The following is a 15,557-nucleotide window of genomic DNA, read 5'->3' as shown; positions in this document are numbered from 1 at the left end:
ATTTTTCATGCTAATAAATGTGAAAAATATGCCACAATGGTGATAAAATGCTTCTGCTAACTGATGGGCATTGCAAGTCACTGTCAATGAGTTACACATGCCTTTCTGGGCTGCCAGTTCACATTCCTGCATCAAAATGGTAGGGCAAGTGTGGTTTGTGATTAAATTCTGTTGTGACCTTAATACAGGGGTCCATTTCTGATTCTAGGGCTGTGTTGTACTGGAAATGCTGATGGTTAATTTATGTAAATGGGAAATGGCTGGGCACAAAAGCACAGAACCGAGCTGCAAAAGAGGACGTTCCATTTTCCATGTGGGTCAGCTCAGGCTTGATCTTGCTGATTGCTGTGCTTCTAAAAGGCCTCACTTGGTGATTCAGAGGAATGACTTGGATTGCAGCCCAAATCTGTGTGTTGTTTGAGGAAATAAGACTGATTTTGTTATCCCAAAGGTAACATGGTTTCTTTCTGTTTCATAATCACACTATAGTATCTCCCGAAGCTTTCTCAAAAAATACTCTCTTCATGTTGTTTGCATAATCACAAATCTCCATTGTTGGTTTCCACTCAAAAATGAGAAAAATATCAAGCATACAAAGAAAAGATAAAGGGAAGGGAGTCAGGGAATTTGTGTTGGTTCCTGTAAAGCCTGAAAGATGTGCAAAGAGAACAGCAGAGATTTCAAAAATTTTGAGATCATAAAAAGCTTTTTCTTTCCTGTCAGTTGTGTCTGGACCCTAGAAGAATTTTTTTTTTTTTTTGTCTAAGAGACAGGTGGTCTGCTTTAGCAGTCATCTGTGAGCAGTGGTCTGCTTCTTTCTCTGTCTCGACTGTGTAGAACACATTTTTTACCTTTTTTGTGCCTATCCCCAGAAGCAGCAGCTATTTTCAGGGAACACTCTTGTTCCCTGTAGGCGTACTAATGCCCTGGCTCACCCCAGTCATCATACTGTGCAGAAATACCAGTTTTCTGGGAAATCTCTAACTGATGATTCATGTTCTCTTTACTCTAAACATATTGTTATATCAGACCTGAAGCATCAGGTTTATTCCTTCAGTTGCTTCTTTAAAAGATTTGTCGTTGCTGTTAATTCACACTTAATTTCTAGGAAGTTTAGATGCCATCTAAAGGATTTGTCTTCTATATGACTCCCACATGTGCTTAGCAGATTAAGATCTAAGATGATCTCTGAGAAATGTTGAAAGAAATGTTTCAGAAAAAGGTAAAAACCTCCCCCTTTTCCAGATGGAACTAGTCTGTGAATGCTTCATGCCTATTGAAAAAGAAATCTCCTGGCTTAGTTGTATATTCCAATTAGGCAAATGCACACACTGGCATAAACTTAGGCCTTATAAGCCAATAGCCATTGCTCATAAAGTGTGTCCTCCATGGCACCAACACAGCACAGTAAGAAAACTGTAGATCTCTTTTAAATAGTGATCCTTGGGATTATGTTTGTTGCAAAACCCTTAGATGCCTTTGTTAAGCACTGTGTAGCAGGAAAAACATAGCCTGTTAGAAGGAAGAATGGAGGAGGAGGGATTGCAGCTGCATAGGAGGTGTAATTCATATTTTAGGATGCAATGATGGATTGTGTAGGGAAGAGGGGAGTTACCATGAGGGGACTGAGGTGGGAAATAACTGTATCTTCCAGTGCCTTATGGAGAGTGAAAAGAGAGCCAGGCTTTTATCGGGGAAAAATAGTAAAACAACAAGAACCAACAGTCCTAGGTTAAAACAAGAAATTCCAGTTGAGCATAAGTGTTCCTCTGAGATTATCACAACACTGGAACAGCTGCCCAGAGAGCCTGGGGGGAGTCTTTCTTTGTTCTTGGAAATCAAAGAATCCCTGAATGGTTAGTTTTGGAAAGGACTACTGAAGTTCATGTAGTCTAACCCCCTGCTCAAGCAGGGTCCCTTAGAATCCATTACTCAGGATTAGTTTCCAAGTGATTTTAAAATATTTCCAGGGAAGGAGGTTCTAGAACCATTTTGGCCAATCTGTTCCAGTGCTTGGTCCCTCACATAGTAAAGTTCTTCCTCATGAAATCATAGAATATCCTGAAGTGGAAGGGACCCATAAGGATCATTGAGTCCAACTCTTGGCCCAGCATAACACAGCCCCAAGAGTCATACCATTTGCCTGAGAGTGTTGTTCAAACACTTCTTGAACTCTGTCAGGCTTGGTGCTGTGACCACTTCCTTGGAGAGGCTGTTCCAGTGCTCAGCCACCCTCTGAGTGAAAAACCTTTTCCTGCTATCCAACCTAAACCTCCCCCAACTCAGCTGCATGCTGTTTCCTCAACTCCTGCTGCTGGCTACAAGGATGCAAAGGTCATTACTTTTCCTGTGCATCAGTTTCTGCCCTTTGCATCTTGTCCTATTGGTTGGCACCACTGAGAAGAGTCTGGACTCATTCTCTTGGCACTCCCCCTTAAGGTGCTTACAGACATTGAAAAGGTCCCCTTGCAGTCTTCTCTTCTTGAGGCTGACAGGCCCAGCTCCCTCAGCCTTTCCTCCTGAGAGAGATGCTCCTGTCCCCCAGTCATCCTCATTCCCCTCTGCTAGATCTGCTCCAGGAGCTCCATGTCTCTCTTGGACTGGACACAGCACTCCAGATTCTCCTCACCAGGGCTGAGTGGAAGGGCAAGATCACCTCCTTCAACCTATTGACAATTTTCTTCCTAAGGCACCTTGGATACTATTGACCTTCTTGGCATCAAGGGCACACATCTGGCTCATGTACAGCTTGTTGTCCACCAGCATCCCCAGGTCCTTCTCTGAAGAGCTGCTTTCCAGCAGGTCAGCCCTGTACTTTCTAATCTTCCTAAAGCAGGGACTTAGTCTTCATTATGTGCATAGAATACCATGTATAAACTTACCTTGTAAGTCAATGAAGTTATCTATAATCAAATCTGCATGTGTTAAATTAATTTCTTAATTAATATTAAATTTAAAACAAATCCTGTTAGAAATTATCTCTGAGAAGGTTCTTCAAATTAGCACTGTGGTAAAAACCTGTCTTGGGTATTACTGGGTAAATATTATCACCTCGGGTAATATCCTTGTTCCCATTTTGGACAGTTTCGACTCTTATTAGAAGTCTAAGACAGTACTAAAAGGCTGTAAACCCCTAATTATGCACATAGAAAGGTCCCCAGAACAGCCCCTGCAAAACCCAAACCTGAAACTATTGACATCTGGCAAGGGTTAACTGGTGCTGGGAATAAGAAGCTCTTATGAGAATAGAGCCATACTATGCTGTTCTTTAGAGAACCTTGGGAATACAGTGGCCCCCTTAATACTAGGGACTACTTCCTTAATCCTGTCAAGAACTGCAAGTGTGAATTGCCCACTGTGTCTTTTAGAGGCATGCTCAGCATGGAGCTTTTTTTGAATGCTCCTTTTTGTTTCAAGTGACAGAACAATCCCTGAGGAGTGCTTTAATACTTCTGCCTTAAGATCAGAGTCAAGACAGAAGCAACCTGCTTTCTCTTTTCTCCAGCGCTGTGTTACTCATCAGGGACAGTCTTTTGTGTAAATACTATATTTCTGTTTCTTTCTCATGCTCTGTCCTCAGCTCATGATCTTCTTTTCCTGTCTGTGGGAAGGGAATTAAATCTTTAAAACACGTGTCTGTTTCAGCTCTCAACCGTCATTTTGTCACTATATCTTAATGCAAAGCTTTGAAAATCAGTGGCTTGGGTTCAGTCCTGGGTCCACGAGAAACTTTCTTATTAAAGCCTTGAGAAAATGAGGCTCAGACTGTGTGGTAGTTACCTGGACTTGGATTGCTGAGGAAAGCCTTGTAGCTGATTGCACCTGACCTGCGAGGTCTTTGCATACCTATTTCACTGATGCTGACCTAGCCGATGCTGTGTGTGCCGAACTCACTGGTGCTTTCAGAACCTTGTTGGTAGGTAACAGCTTTAATGGCCTTGCAAGCCTGCATTTTCTTTTTGATCACTGTGATTTGAAGGCACTCAGCACTCCAGTAGACACTCTCAGTTCTTTCTCTCATGGAGAAATACATTATTTTTTTTTTTGATATGAAGAAAAGCAGAAGCTAATTTTCCAGGATGGAATGTGCCTGAGGTGTGGTGACCATCTCAGAACTGTGCCATTAACAGTATCAGTCAGGATGTAATCCTGCAACACTGAAGTGAATGGGCACTTCAAGTACGAAGGCAAGGTGGCCACTATTGAAGAGAGACCAACACTTCACTGTCAACAGTTGAAAGATGAGGCAGGGAAATCGATGTACAGCAGTTCTTAAATACTTCTCAAATTGGTTAATGAGCTATTCTGATCAAGTGGGGTTTTTTTGCTGCTTCTTGACCAGTGCTTTCTGTCAGGCAAAAATGAAACATTCTCAGTAAAGACCCTTGGAAATATTTTTTTTTCCTTTTTTATTCTTTTTTTCTCTTTTTTTCTTTATTTTTATTTATCTTTTTTTTGTTTTGTTTTGTTTTAAATAAGGTATGAGACTTTTCCCCCCTTCTTTATTATTCTTTTAATATTAAAGTTATTAAATATTTATGTTGTGGGCTAGAGAAGTGGATGGTTTGAAATGCTTTCAAAGTATAATTTAGGCAAACAAAGTAAAAGTCTTTCCTCTTTCAGTAATAGATATCTCAGTGATTAGTGGCAAAGAAGAATATGAAAACATTGTTTGAGTGGATTTTTATATAAATGGAGGGTCTGAGAGAAACTATGGTAGATTTCCTTACTTAAAATTCCTAGAATTACAGAAAGGGACTAGAAAGGGACTTTTAGATGTTTTTTTCCCAGTCCATTACTGAAAGAGTAGCTGAACTCATTCCCTGAAAATGACAGCAATATTTCACAGATAAGCTCGATTTTGTAAGGTAAGTTGTTCATCCTCAATCCAAAAGTATGAAAGAAGCTTTAAAACAACAGTGGTGAACTAAATTGCAAACAGTATCTTTTACTGCTGAATTACAATTTAATTTCACTCTACATAGATACCATTCGATAAAATCCCCAGATCATATTCTTAAAACCATAAGAAAATGGAGGCACTGTACAGTTTCTGTGGAGGAAAAATCAATAGAAACAGGTTTCTAAAAAGCGAGAAGTTGACAAATACTGGCAAAATACATCTTCAAGTATGCTTTATTTGCAGGTGATTAAAAATATTTTTAGGCAAAAAACTAGTCAATCTTATCCAGTACAAGATAGAACATGATTTAGTGCCTAATGCCAGACAGACTGGAAAATGTGTCGATAGGACTGGTGATGCAGTTGATGAATTACACATGATTAAATGGCCCACATTCATATAGTAAAAAGACCTGATACATACGTATGAGGAATTATAAGCACTTAATATTTTAACAATAAGCAGGAGATTTGGTACGAAAAACAAGGGACTCAAGGGGATGGGAAAGCTACAGACATCTTAGTAATATCAGAAGCCATCGACATTCTTTTTTAAAGACATTAACTTGCTCCTGCAAATTACTGCACTCTTGAGAATAGTATTTGCAATTTAAAACTTATCTAAAACATCACCAAAAGGTAACACGAATTCCTATTTTTAAAAAATTATTTTGTATTAAGAATTTTGCAAAGAACTGAAATATGGCATGGGCAAGAAGCATGAATTATCCACCATTTCAGAGACTTTGCATTCATCACATTTAAATACTAGGTGTCTGATTTCTGAAAGTCTCATGCAAAATCCAGCTATAAAAACTCACCACAGAATATTTTCAAGGATAAAAAGCTAATGTTTTTTAAAGCTCTGACAGACATCCAGTTGTGAAGGTGAATTTCAAAACTAATGGTCCACATTTTCAGAGGACATTCAAAAATATAGTTGTTGAACTTCCTGTAAATGCCCAGCTCTTATCTACACTTTGCATGGAATATTTACCAAAGCTATAACATCGGACAGTTAATGGAATATATCACTGCCTAGAGTAGCGCCAGAGGTAACATCAGTATCTTTCCATAACTGCATAATGAGAATTAATTAATCACAAAACAAATTCCTATTATGAAATGACTTTTTTTTCCTCATGTACAATATATATATATTCATTTATATTGAATATAAGTCCAGTAATACTATCACAGTAATGTGCTGTAGTAGTCTTTCATAGTGAGAAAACTGCCCTAATCATCTTTAACATGCAAAGCTTGGAAGAACCAGAAATTCACAGTAAGTAATACAATTTGTATATGCATCTTCTGCCATCCTAAAGTTAACCAGAACACTCAAGACTGTTGCTTATTTTTTTTTCTATGTTTAACAAAAGCTACAGTTCTGTATACTGTACATTCACAGTGGGATCCCAGCCCCCTGTACTATCTGCAAGAAAGATCAGGTTACCACCCTCCATCAGAGTAAACATTCTAGTATTTAATATAATAATCTTGTGATCAGTTGTTCCTAGCTTGAAGCTCAGCAGTTCAAGACTTGATGAAATTCTCCTTTTCATCTCTCTGTGAGGTTTCTTGCTAACGCATTTTGTAGTCATTAGATACTGACATTTCACATAGCTGTCCTTTAAAATCCAAGTCTACTGTGAAATCCAGGTCACGCTGTAAAAAGATTTAAATGCTACATGTAAGTAAGACCATAAGTTTACTGTATTAATTCAGTTATCATTGCTTGGGTTGAAAAGACCAGCAGATTCAAAAGATTCCTGTGGTGGTTTCTAACTTCTGGTTTTAAATGGTGCTACCACTGAGAAAGCAGACTGTAAGATGTTTAATAGCATTCATCATACAATCTGTGCTTAGGTCCTATTTCTATACTCTTCCTGAAGTGGATTTAATGTCCTGGTTACTTCCTGGTTTAGGAAGCTTTTGAAATGCTGTTAGCATATGTATCCTATCAAAATTTTTATCTCCCATTGAGATGCTCTTAATTTAGGCCGAAGGGCTTTCCCACTAGGGGGTTGTTGCAGAATAGATCTAGTAAACTTCCCATTGTACAGTCATTTTTTATCTTATAATGACACGTTTATAGGGAAGAGGCACTACACAGCCCTACAGAAAGAAGCTGTGTCTATGCAAGCTTTTGAAAAACTTCATGTTTCAGAAGAACAAAGCAGTATCAAATCCTTTTGAACCGAGGTGGTCTCTCTGTCTTATGACAACTATCAAGAACACATTTATTTTAGCACCCAAATCTGCATTCAGGTGCTTACTGTTGTGTGAACAAATTTGAGATATTTTATTCATTTTTCCCCTCACTGAAAATTGATACATTCAAACCAAAAGAAAATATTCCAGTCCCCTTAGGACAACATAAGGGTGAGGAAACAGATTATTTTCCTCTTTCAGCAAGTAGCCTCAGGGGTGAATGTGTTTGTTTTAATGCCAAGTTTATTTTGTGTTTATTTCTCCCTCTGTATCAACAGTACCATATCTAGTCTGTGTTTGGTATAAAAATGGAAAGGAATAAAAAAAGGGAAGACAATGAAATGTTAAAATTTGTTGCAGTTAACAAATGCAATTTTTCAACAGTTACAACTGCACAGATGGATTACAGGTTATTTTAACTGCTGTTTACTGTAATAGAGAGTGAAGAGATACTGCTGAATATTTTTGGCAGACAATGGTCTAGTGTTTCTCCCAGAAGCCATAATTCTCATGTTTTGTTCTACCCAGCCATAGGTTGTCTAGCAGACCGTGTCTCACAGTCTCCTTACCAGTTAAAAGAAGCACTAGAGGGACTCAACCCATAGCAGAGAAACTGAGGAAGTTTTCAGCAGTCATGGTAGTGTCATATCCATCATACTTTAGCTTTAGTCTTAAATAAAGCATCTCTATTTTCTATGGAAAGGCACAATTTTTAAACAACATTTTCACTCAGTTACTGAGTTCAAGTACATTCAATCAGTGAGTTCATACAAGCATTCCTCTGAAATGTGTTACTTAATTTCCTGTTGGACTGTCCTTGGGCACTGAGTGGCAAATCACTCGGTGCTCATAGATGTGGAACTGAAGTGCTTACTCTTGATCACCCTGTGTTGGCAGAAGGGATCTTTCCACTGATTTCAGTGACACTGTGAAAAACCCCTTGCCTGCTTGCGTCACAAAATGTGAGTAAAGCTGATTGCAGAGGACAGCTGACTCAGTGATGTATCTGAATCCTTTCTCTCTTCCCATGCTAGCCTGCTTGCAGGCTGACTTCTGTAACATTAGCACTGCTTTACCACTGCTGTCATCAGCTTTGGTGAGGCTCTGACTGGAGCTCTTCCTAATAAACATGAATGCCTTTAGCACACTCATTGTTTTACCCCTATGCATTTTCTTTATTGCTGATCATAGCTTGTGGTCAGTAGAGGTGGAATTAGGATCAGGGATGCTGACTTACCACATTTTTTGCATTTGGTTTCATGGATATAGTCCCATAGATTTCTTCTCCTCGTCTCACAGTTAAATAGTCCTCCAAGTAGAAGACAGTTTGCTTCCAGTGAGTATAAGGAGCATCGGGTGCTAAAAATACATATATATGGGTATCGCTTATTGAAATTTCTTAAATGCCTTGCAAATCAAATTATGACTTGGAAACAATTGGGAAAAATCCTTTCTTTTCATAGAGTACTTTATGTACTATATTAGGAAATATGCTTTGGAACACAATTCTGTTGGCTGTCTGGGAGTTGTCTTCCAATTTTTACTGGAATGTGTCAGATGTGAATCACACCCAGCAAGAAAGATTCCACAAAAAGGGTTACAGGGCAGGATAGGCACATTTTTATGCTTTTCTTTCAACCCACACATGTTCAAATTGGGAAAATCTTTACCACTAAGTGCTTTGAATTTCAGAAATCAAAATTAGTTCAAAAAGCAATGATAAAAAAGCATGAAGGAAAGGTCCATCAAAAATTATTAATCGCAGTGTTGCAGATGAAACATTTGACTAGTGATCCCAAACCAGCAAATTTTTTAGTTTCCAGGACAGAGTGGATGAAAGGGCATTTGCACCTTGATCTCTTTTGGGACTATTAAAAGGCATTTTGGGCAATTTGCTAGAGATGGAAACTGGTCTAAATTAATTTCTAGTCTTGCTTAGCAGAATCACTTTGAGGACCCTTTGCTATTTCAGGTTTTTAATTTACTTCTTTGGTTCTATTTCTGATTTAAGTTTCGATCTTTGAGCAGTGCCTAATGATCTTGTACTGGTCACTTTTTGTTCCTACCATTCTTGCAGTGAAGAGCATCTAGGAACCTAAGAATAGCTGTAGGAGCTCAAAGACTTCCTAATTTGGCAAAAAAAAGCCTCTGATGAATTTATTTTTCTTCTATTTGTATCCCTTAGTCACATAAGGTCACTGTATGGTATCATTATTAACACTTTAATAAAATAATGATTTTATTTCCTTTCAGCATCAATGTTTCAAAAAAATTACTTGGCTTTGAAAATTGTTTCTGACTGGGAAAATACTGATGCTTTTTTTAAAAACTAGTACAACAGGAATTTTTAACTCTTTTCTAAAATTCTAGAATCAGAAGATCTATATAAACCAACTTTTTTCAGAAACTGTGCTGGAAAATTGGTATTGTCGAAAGGAAAAGGATTTTACCAGATAAATTCTGTCTATTTGTCCAGACAGTTTTAATGACTGTTAATCCCAATTGTTAAATGAGATATCTTCTTGTAGGAGTTCTGATCCAGACTGTTTACCATTTGGACATGGCTGTGTAAAATTTCTAACTGAAAACACGTCAGACTGAAACGAAATTGAATTTATATTCTAAGTCATAACTGCTGCCTTGTACACACCCACGTAGTTGGTGTGTAGGGCCATGTTCCCTAGAAAAGCCTGACATAACTGGAAACTTGTGCCCTAACAACAGGGGGTGTGTGTAATGCAGGCCCAGGTCTCCAAGTCCACCCCAAATTAAATGCTTATTCATAATTTATAAAGATACATATCAATGAAGCATGTTTTGACATGTCCTACAAGCTGGTGAATTTTACTGAATTCAGTGCAGCTTTGCCAGTAGACACCATCTGAGAATCTTTACCGGTCTTCTACACAGTAGTGACCTTCAGCAGCAGATGGCCAAACAACCTTTTCATGGAGTAATTCTTCTGCACCTACCATATCATGATAAACTGAACAGAGGCAGAGAAACACTTCACCCTCCTGTCTAGACAAAGGCTGTCTACAGGATGAGGTTTTTGCATTTATTGCAAGACTCTCTGGTTTATTCAGTCTGGTAAACAACGCCTTAAGGGAATGGACTTATTCCTTTAAATATCTGCTCACCAAGGCAAGTTAGAGTTTCACATCTAGGTTGTTAGAGACAACTCACATAATCAGTATGTGTGTTTTTATAGCTTGGAGAAAATGGTAGTTTTGGTCTAGGCTCTGGGGCAAGCTTTGTTAGGTTTTGGATTTGCGGAAAACTCGGATGCAGAGCTGCTATTTCTCTCTGAGTTGATAATTCTCTGTCTAATCTGAGAAACTTGACACAGGATTTAGATATAACTGGCAAGGGACATAAATTCACAGGTCATAATTCCTGCTGAGCTCTAAGCTTGATAGCCATTGTGAAATTCTGCCTCTGTTTCCACAGAATTCCTAAGAGCTGTTGTCCTTTCCCCATCCCGCTCACCACCCCCAAAATTACAATAGTTTTTATCACTGAAATTCAAATGTGGTGGTACATTAAACCTTCCTGTACCATCTAACCAGCAGCACTGATAGACTGATAGCAATAGAAATGAAATTAAAAGAAATACAGATTACCTGTAGAAAATCCCATCTTCTTGTGGCACTTTGTAAATTCGATATTAAAATAGGTGACCAAGGCATGAATGTAATCATTGCGTTGAATTTGGAGGCAGAATGCAGAAGTAAATTCCAATTCCTCAGTCTTCACTGTATAAATATCTACTTCCTGTTTGGAGGTGAAAGAAATGACATTTACACGCAGATGCCTGTGACTCTCAGGTTAAGTGTTAAAATGAGGTACTTTAGTATCTCATTTAATGATCAGACACAAAGATGACTGGCAGCTTTTTAAAACTGTAAGCAATCAGAGGGGTATTCTAATATACCGAATAACGAGCAAATGAGGCAGTTATCTCACTAAGCTGAGAGAGAGGACTCTCACTGAAGAGCGTGTGTTCTTGGGAATGGCAGGGAGGGCCTGTAGGAGCTGGGAAAAATCAGGCTAAAAAGGTGCTCTGATAAATACAGGTAGATGTTGAAATGGATATATAGGTCCAGTCCAAGATCTTTTATCATCAGGGACTGTCAGCATGAGGAAAGATGCCAGAGTTGAGTTTTTAATAAAAATAACCTTATTTGTTTTTGCATCTCTGGAAAGGAAAGCAATTTGACATGTCAAGCAGTCAAAACATCTGAGGCACAAGAGGGGCGTTCTTTTTGATGGTGATGTTTTCTAGTTCTGTTTCAGGTAACTGATTTCAAACAGTGAGCACAGGGATCTTGCTCTTGAACAAGACAAACAAATTATGTCAATCATACTATGGCTTGATGGCAGTAGTTGGACGGGACAATGTAGTCTTCAGGATTGCTTATTTCCATCAATATTTAAATCCCACTGTTCAAGGCTTAAACTGTGTTTTTCAGATGGATCTGATTTTTCTAGCTAGGTACTGCTTTTATCTATGTTGTTTCCAAAAGTTGTAGTGGTGATAGGGAGGATGATAAGTCTGAAGTATTTTTCTAATGCTGTGGGAAATGTGTGCGCTTTCTGGTTACTTCATTGTTCAGTCTCGTTGCTCTGGTGCCCTTATTGCTCATGCATACAGGGAAACAGAATTTTGTAGGCAGAAATCCAAATTTTCTCTACCAGCTGAAGTCAGGAATTGTGTGTCTGACCTCACCAGCATTTCTTAAGACTTGCACTGCAAGAATGGAGAGCAGAGTCCAGACTGCCCATTAGAGGGCTCTTTTAGCCTCTTTTAGGGCTCGTGCAGAAATTGCCCTCTGTAATCTAAGGCAGGACTGCAAAAAGAGACATAGAAAGATGCAGCCATATTTCAGTTACTGAGGTCTTTGCATGGACCACATATGTGTTTCTGAGACTTGGAAGAGGAAGACTTATGGGGAGATGATTTAAGCAAGCCATAGCTTTGGCCTGTCTGGTTAACATTATTGTTCAAGAACAACTTAACCATAAGAAAAATTACTCCACTGCATTGCAACGACACCCTGAGGCATTAGTGTTTATCCTGTGTGACCTATGCATATAACTGGTCATTTAAAGCTGTGACAACCTTAAAATGTTTTTGGCTTTTTTCCCTCAAAAGAGGGTAAGAAAAAAGCATGGTAGGAATGAGAACTTCTGAGGTCTCTTGGCAGAGTTCCACAGCAGCCTGCAAAATTTGCTTTGCCAAGCTAAACTGGACTGGTGGGTGATAGCTGCAGACTTCTGTAAGTTTTAGTGTCTTTTTAGTGATCTCACTGTGGGGAAATTGGGACTTAAGTCTAGTGATGAGACACTTAAAAGGGAGCTAGCTCACTCTCTCTGAGCTGTGTTTGCTGTGCAGGGTAAAGTGGAATCAAAAGCACTAGGAAATATTTTCATTAGAGAAGTCAGTAGAAATTTCTCAAAAATATTAAACAGATATCCTAAATAAACTGTTGGTCATTTTTTCAGTCCTTTTATTTTAGGACAGAAACATAGCTTTTATACAACGCAAGGTAAGAGACATTTTTTATTAATTAATATAATTCTGAGAATGGCCAAGTCTGGTTTTGGTGATCTTGAATTGTACTCTGGCAACCATATATTCTTATATAAAATGGCAACACTCGTTACAGCTAACTGCACAGGAGACAATGACAGAAACTGGAGTTAAGGTTGCTTCTAGAGTGCCATGGCACCTCTTTCCTGTTCTCCTTCCCAGACAGTCAGGTTATTCAGCTAGGACTTTGTGAGCATGGAAATAAGCTAAATGCGCAAATCTCAGTGGATGTCCAGGTTTGATGGTGTTCTTTCATTTGTTTGTTTGTTTGTTTGTTTTTTTGGATCAGAGAAGAAACCACAACTGTTTTACTAAGTATGAAACAAACTTTTCCATATTTTTGGGCAGTGTTACTGAAAGCAGTAGGCCCCAGCAGGACACCTGTACACTTATTCCTGAGTTCACTTACTGATTTGGGTGGTTTGAAGATGCTTTGTTCTCACTACTCTCCCTGGCTGATTTGCCGAGGATGTTAAACACAGGATTCATATTTGGCAGGACAATTCCTGCGTCCCTCAGATGTATTTAAGAGATCATGCACAAGAGAATGGCTCTCACAGAAGAGAGGATGCTGCATTCCCTGCATGCATCACCCCTAGCGCGCCTGTGGTCCAGTGCCTAAAATTCCTTAAAGCATTCAGGACTTGAGTTACATCCAGTTTCTGAGGAGTAAAAAAGAGGAAATTTTACTCAAGTCTCCAGCATGTCTGGTACGTGCCATAGCTACACAGGATGCACAGTTGATGTCTTATTTTGCTGATTTTGTAGAACCGTTCAGAGCATCTAAATTAAGATTGAATAATTGAAATAACTGCAGAAGCACAAGGCTCTGACTGGTCTCTGAGGAATGTATCTAGTGACTGGTCCATCCAATGACTAACGTAGAGAGAACCCAGACTCATCTGGTAGGCACCCTAAATTAGCTGGCTTTTGGTTGAATACAACCCTAAAAATCCCTCTGTGAATCTAATATGAACAAGCTGTGCTATCCAAAAGTGCTGTAATAAAACATTTGAATAATTAAACATTATGGCTTTGTTTATTCTCAAATGTTTTCTTAGGCTAATATTATTCTCTGAATTCACAAATATTTTCAGGAGAAAAGAAACACATTTTATATAAATAAATCATGTGCAAAAATAAATTAAATTAAAAAATATATAACTACAGAATCTGTTTTTCCTGCTTTCATATTGCTATCTTGAACACAAATCTCCCTCCTTCATGCTTTTCATTGGCAATTTTCTCTTTGCTTAGTGATCAGTTTGTGAGATTAGCAACTGATTCTGGAACGGAGGGTGGTTTGTGCTTGTGTACTTATTACCTGCTTTGCTCTCATGGTGCCTCTACACGGTACAGCACCATTCAGTTTATGGACAAAAGATGTCAAAACTAAATATAAAACCAGAATAGAAACACTTGGAAAATTGTTGTCTGTCATCGTAAACAAAATTACTTTCAAAGACCTTCTAAATAAAGCGTTGGATTTGCACTTCAATTAAGGGCGTGCAGCTTTTTATTCCAGAGCAGCCAACCCATTTTGCTCCTTGATCTCTTTCTCTCTGGACATATTTCATAGAGTCTAAATAGCTGTTTCATTTGTGTGTGCTGCAATTTTAAATCGCCCTGGCTGAGGCTGTTTTCAGGTACAGCCATCTTGTGTTCCCCTCAGTGCAGATGGACTGTGCATGCATTCCTACTCATGCAGAGTTTCTGCTTCTGTTCCTTTGCTTTCAGTAAAGGTTTTGCAGACTGGAGGCACAGCTTTCCCTTTGCATATGGGAATAGTTAATGCTGTGTTTTTCACTGGCAAAAAGTGAAAGGGAAAAGATAGAACTGATTTTTGGGATAAACGAGCTCTTGGATTCATGGTACTGGTACTACCAGTGCTATTGATGCAGACAGCCTTGTTCAGGACAGTTGTCCCACATGAGGATTCCTTCACCTGAAGGGAATTTTAGAGCTTTCAAGTGTTCCTGCAGGCAGTTCCTTCATTGTTAACATGATCTTGTGAACAGCGTTTAGTGACCTTTCTGTCTCACATGTAGAGCAGGGTACCAGTTAAAACTCTGGGTGCAGATGTTGGGGCTGAGAGAGAATTCTATATAAGGCTAAGAATTAGGAAGTTAGAGAAATAAATTGAGTTCCAATTCTGATCACATGTTCTGCACTTAATTATTTCATCATCAATTCAGAACTGATGCTTAACACTTTCTTACTGCAAACAGAATCATTTACCCCTTCTCCTCAGCAGTGCTCAATCAGCAATTTCCAACCTCTATTTACTAAAAGGCAGGGCAATTAAAATTCATATCTAAATATACCATGTCTCTCTTCATCCAGTATTTGCACAAGTAAAATTTGTAAGACACAAGGAGCATCTTGCCTTTGGGAATTCCATAAGAAATCAAGGTATCAGTGTTCATGCTCAGGTCATGTGACAATACTGAGCATGTGAAACATGCAAGACCTGGCTAATCTAAAACTGCACAATTTTCCTTCCTAATGTGCCAGCATTCTGCAATGATGCCTTCTGCAGCTGCTTCAAAGCAAGCAAAACATAAGCAGCAGGTCCCAAAAGAGCCCTGCAGTTAGGTGTAAACAGTCACAGTGAGGTCTATTCAGAATTACCAAACCTTTATTAAGCAGGCGTTGGTCACCACTTGCTTTGGATCTACTATGTCCACCAAGGGCTCCTTCATGGCAACATCCCTAATACAGGTCATGTCAAAGCCGTACACATTCTCCCACCCTGTCAGGGCAAATGGATTTGTCAAGGTTAGCAGCAGTAATAGAAAATATTTTTTGCTTCTCAAAGCATTTTTCTTTTGAAAGAATTTCTACCATC

At 38.8% G+C, this 15,557-nt stretch overlaps 1 protein-coding gene across 1 annotated transcript in view; it reads right to left on the bottom strand.

Moving 5' to 3' along the window:
- Positions 1-4,502: 4,502 nt before the first annotated feature.
- Positions 4,503-15,557, bottom strand: part of PRMT8 (protein arginine methyltransferase 8) — a 58,512-nt gene continuing 47,457 nt past the window's right edge. Inside the window, exons 8-11 of the mRNA XM_058825195.1 lie at positions 15,346-15,461; positions 10,740-10,890; positions 8,354-8,475; positions 4,503-6,570 (exon numbers count right to left, since the gene is read on the bottom strand). Coding sequence (XP_058681178.1) covers positions 6,487-6,570; positions 8,354-8,475; positions 10,740-10,890; positions 15,346-15,461 — 473 coding nt within the window. The 3' untranslated portion in view covers positions 4,503-6,486. The remainder of the gene's footprint in view (positions 6,571-8,353; positions 8,476-10,739; positions 10,891-15,345; positions 15,462-15,557) is intronic.

Source organism: Ammospiza caudacuta, chromosome 2 (assembly GCF_027887145.1).
Source record: "Ammospiza caudacuta isolate bAmmCau1 chromosome 2, bAmmCau1.pri, whole genome shotgun sequence".
Classification (NCBI taxonomy): domain Eukaryota; kingdom Metazoa; phylum Chordata; class Aves; order Passeriformes; family Passerellidae; genus Ammospiza; species Ammospiza caudacuta.
The sequence above is the reverse complement of the archived record's forward strand: the minus strand, read 5'-3'. Positions and strand labels throughout refer to the sequence as shown.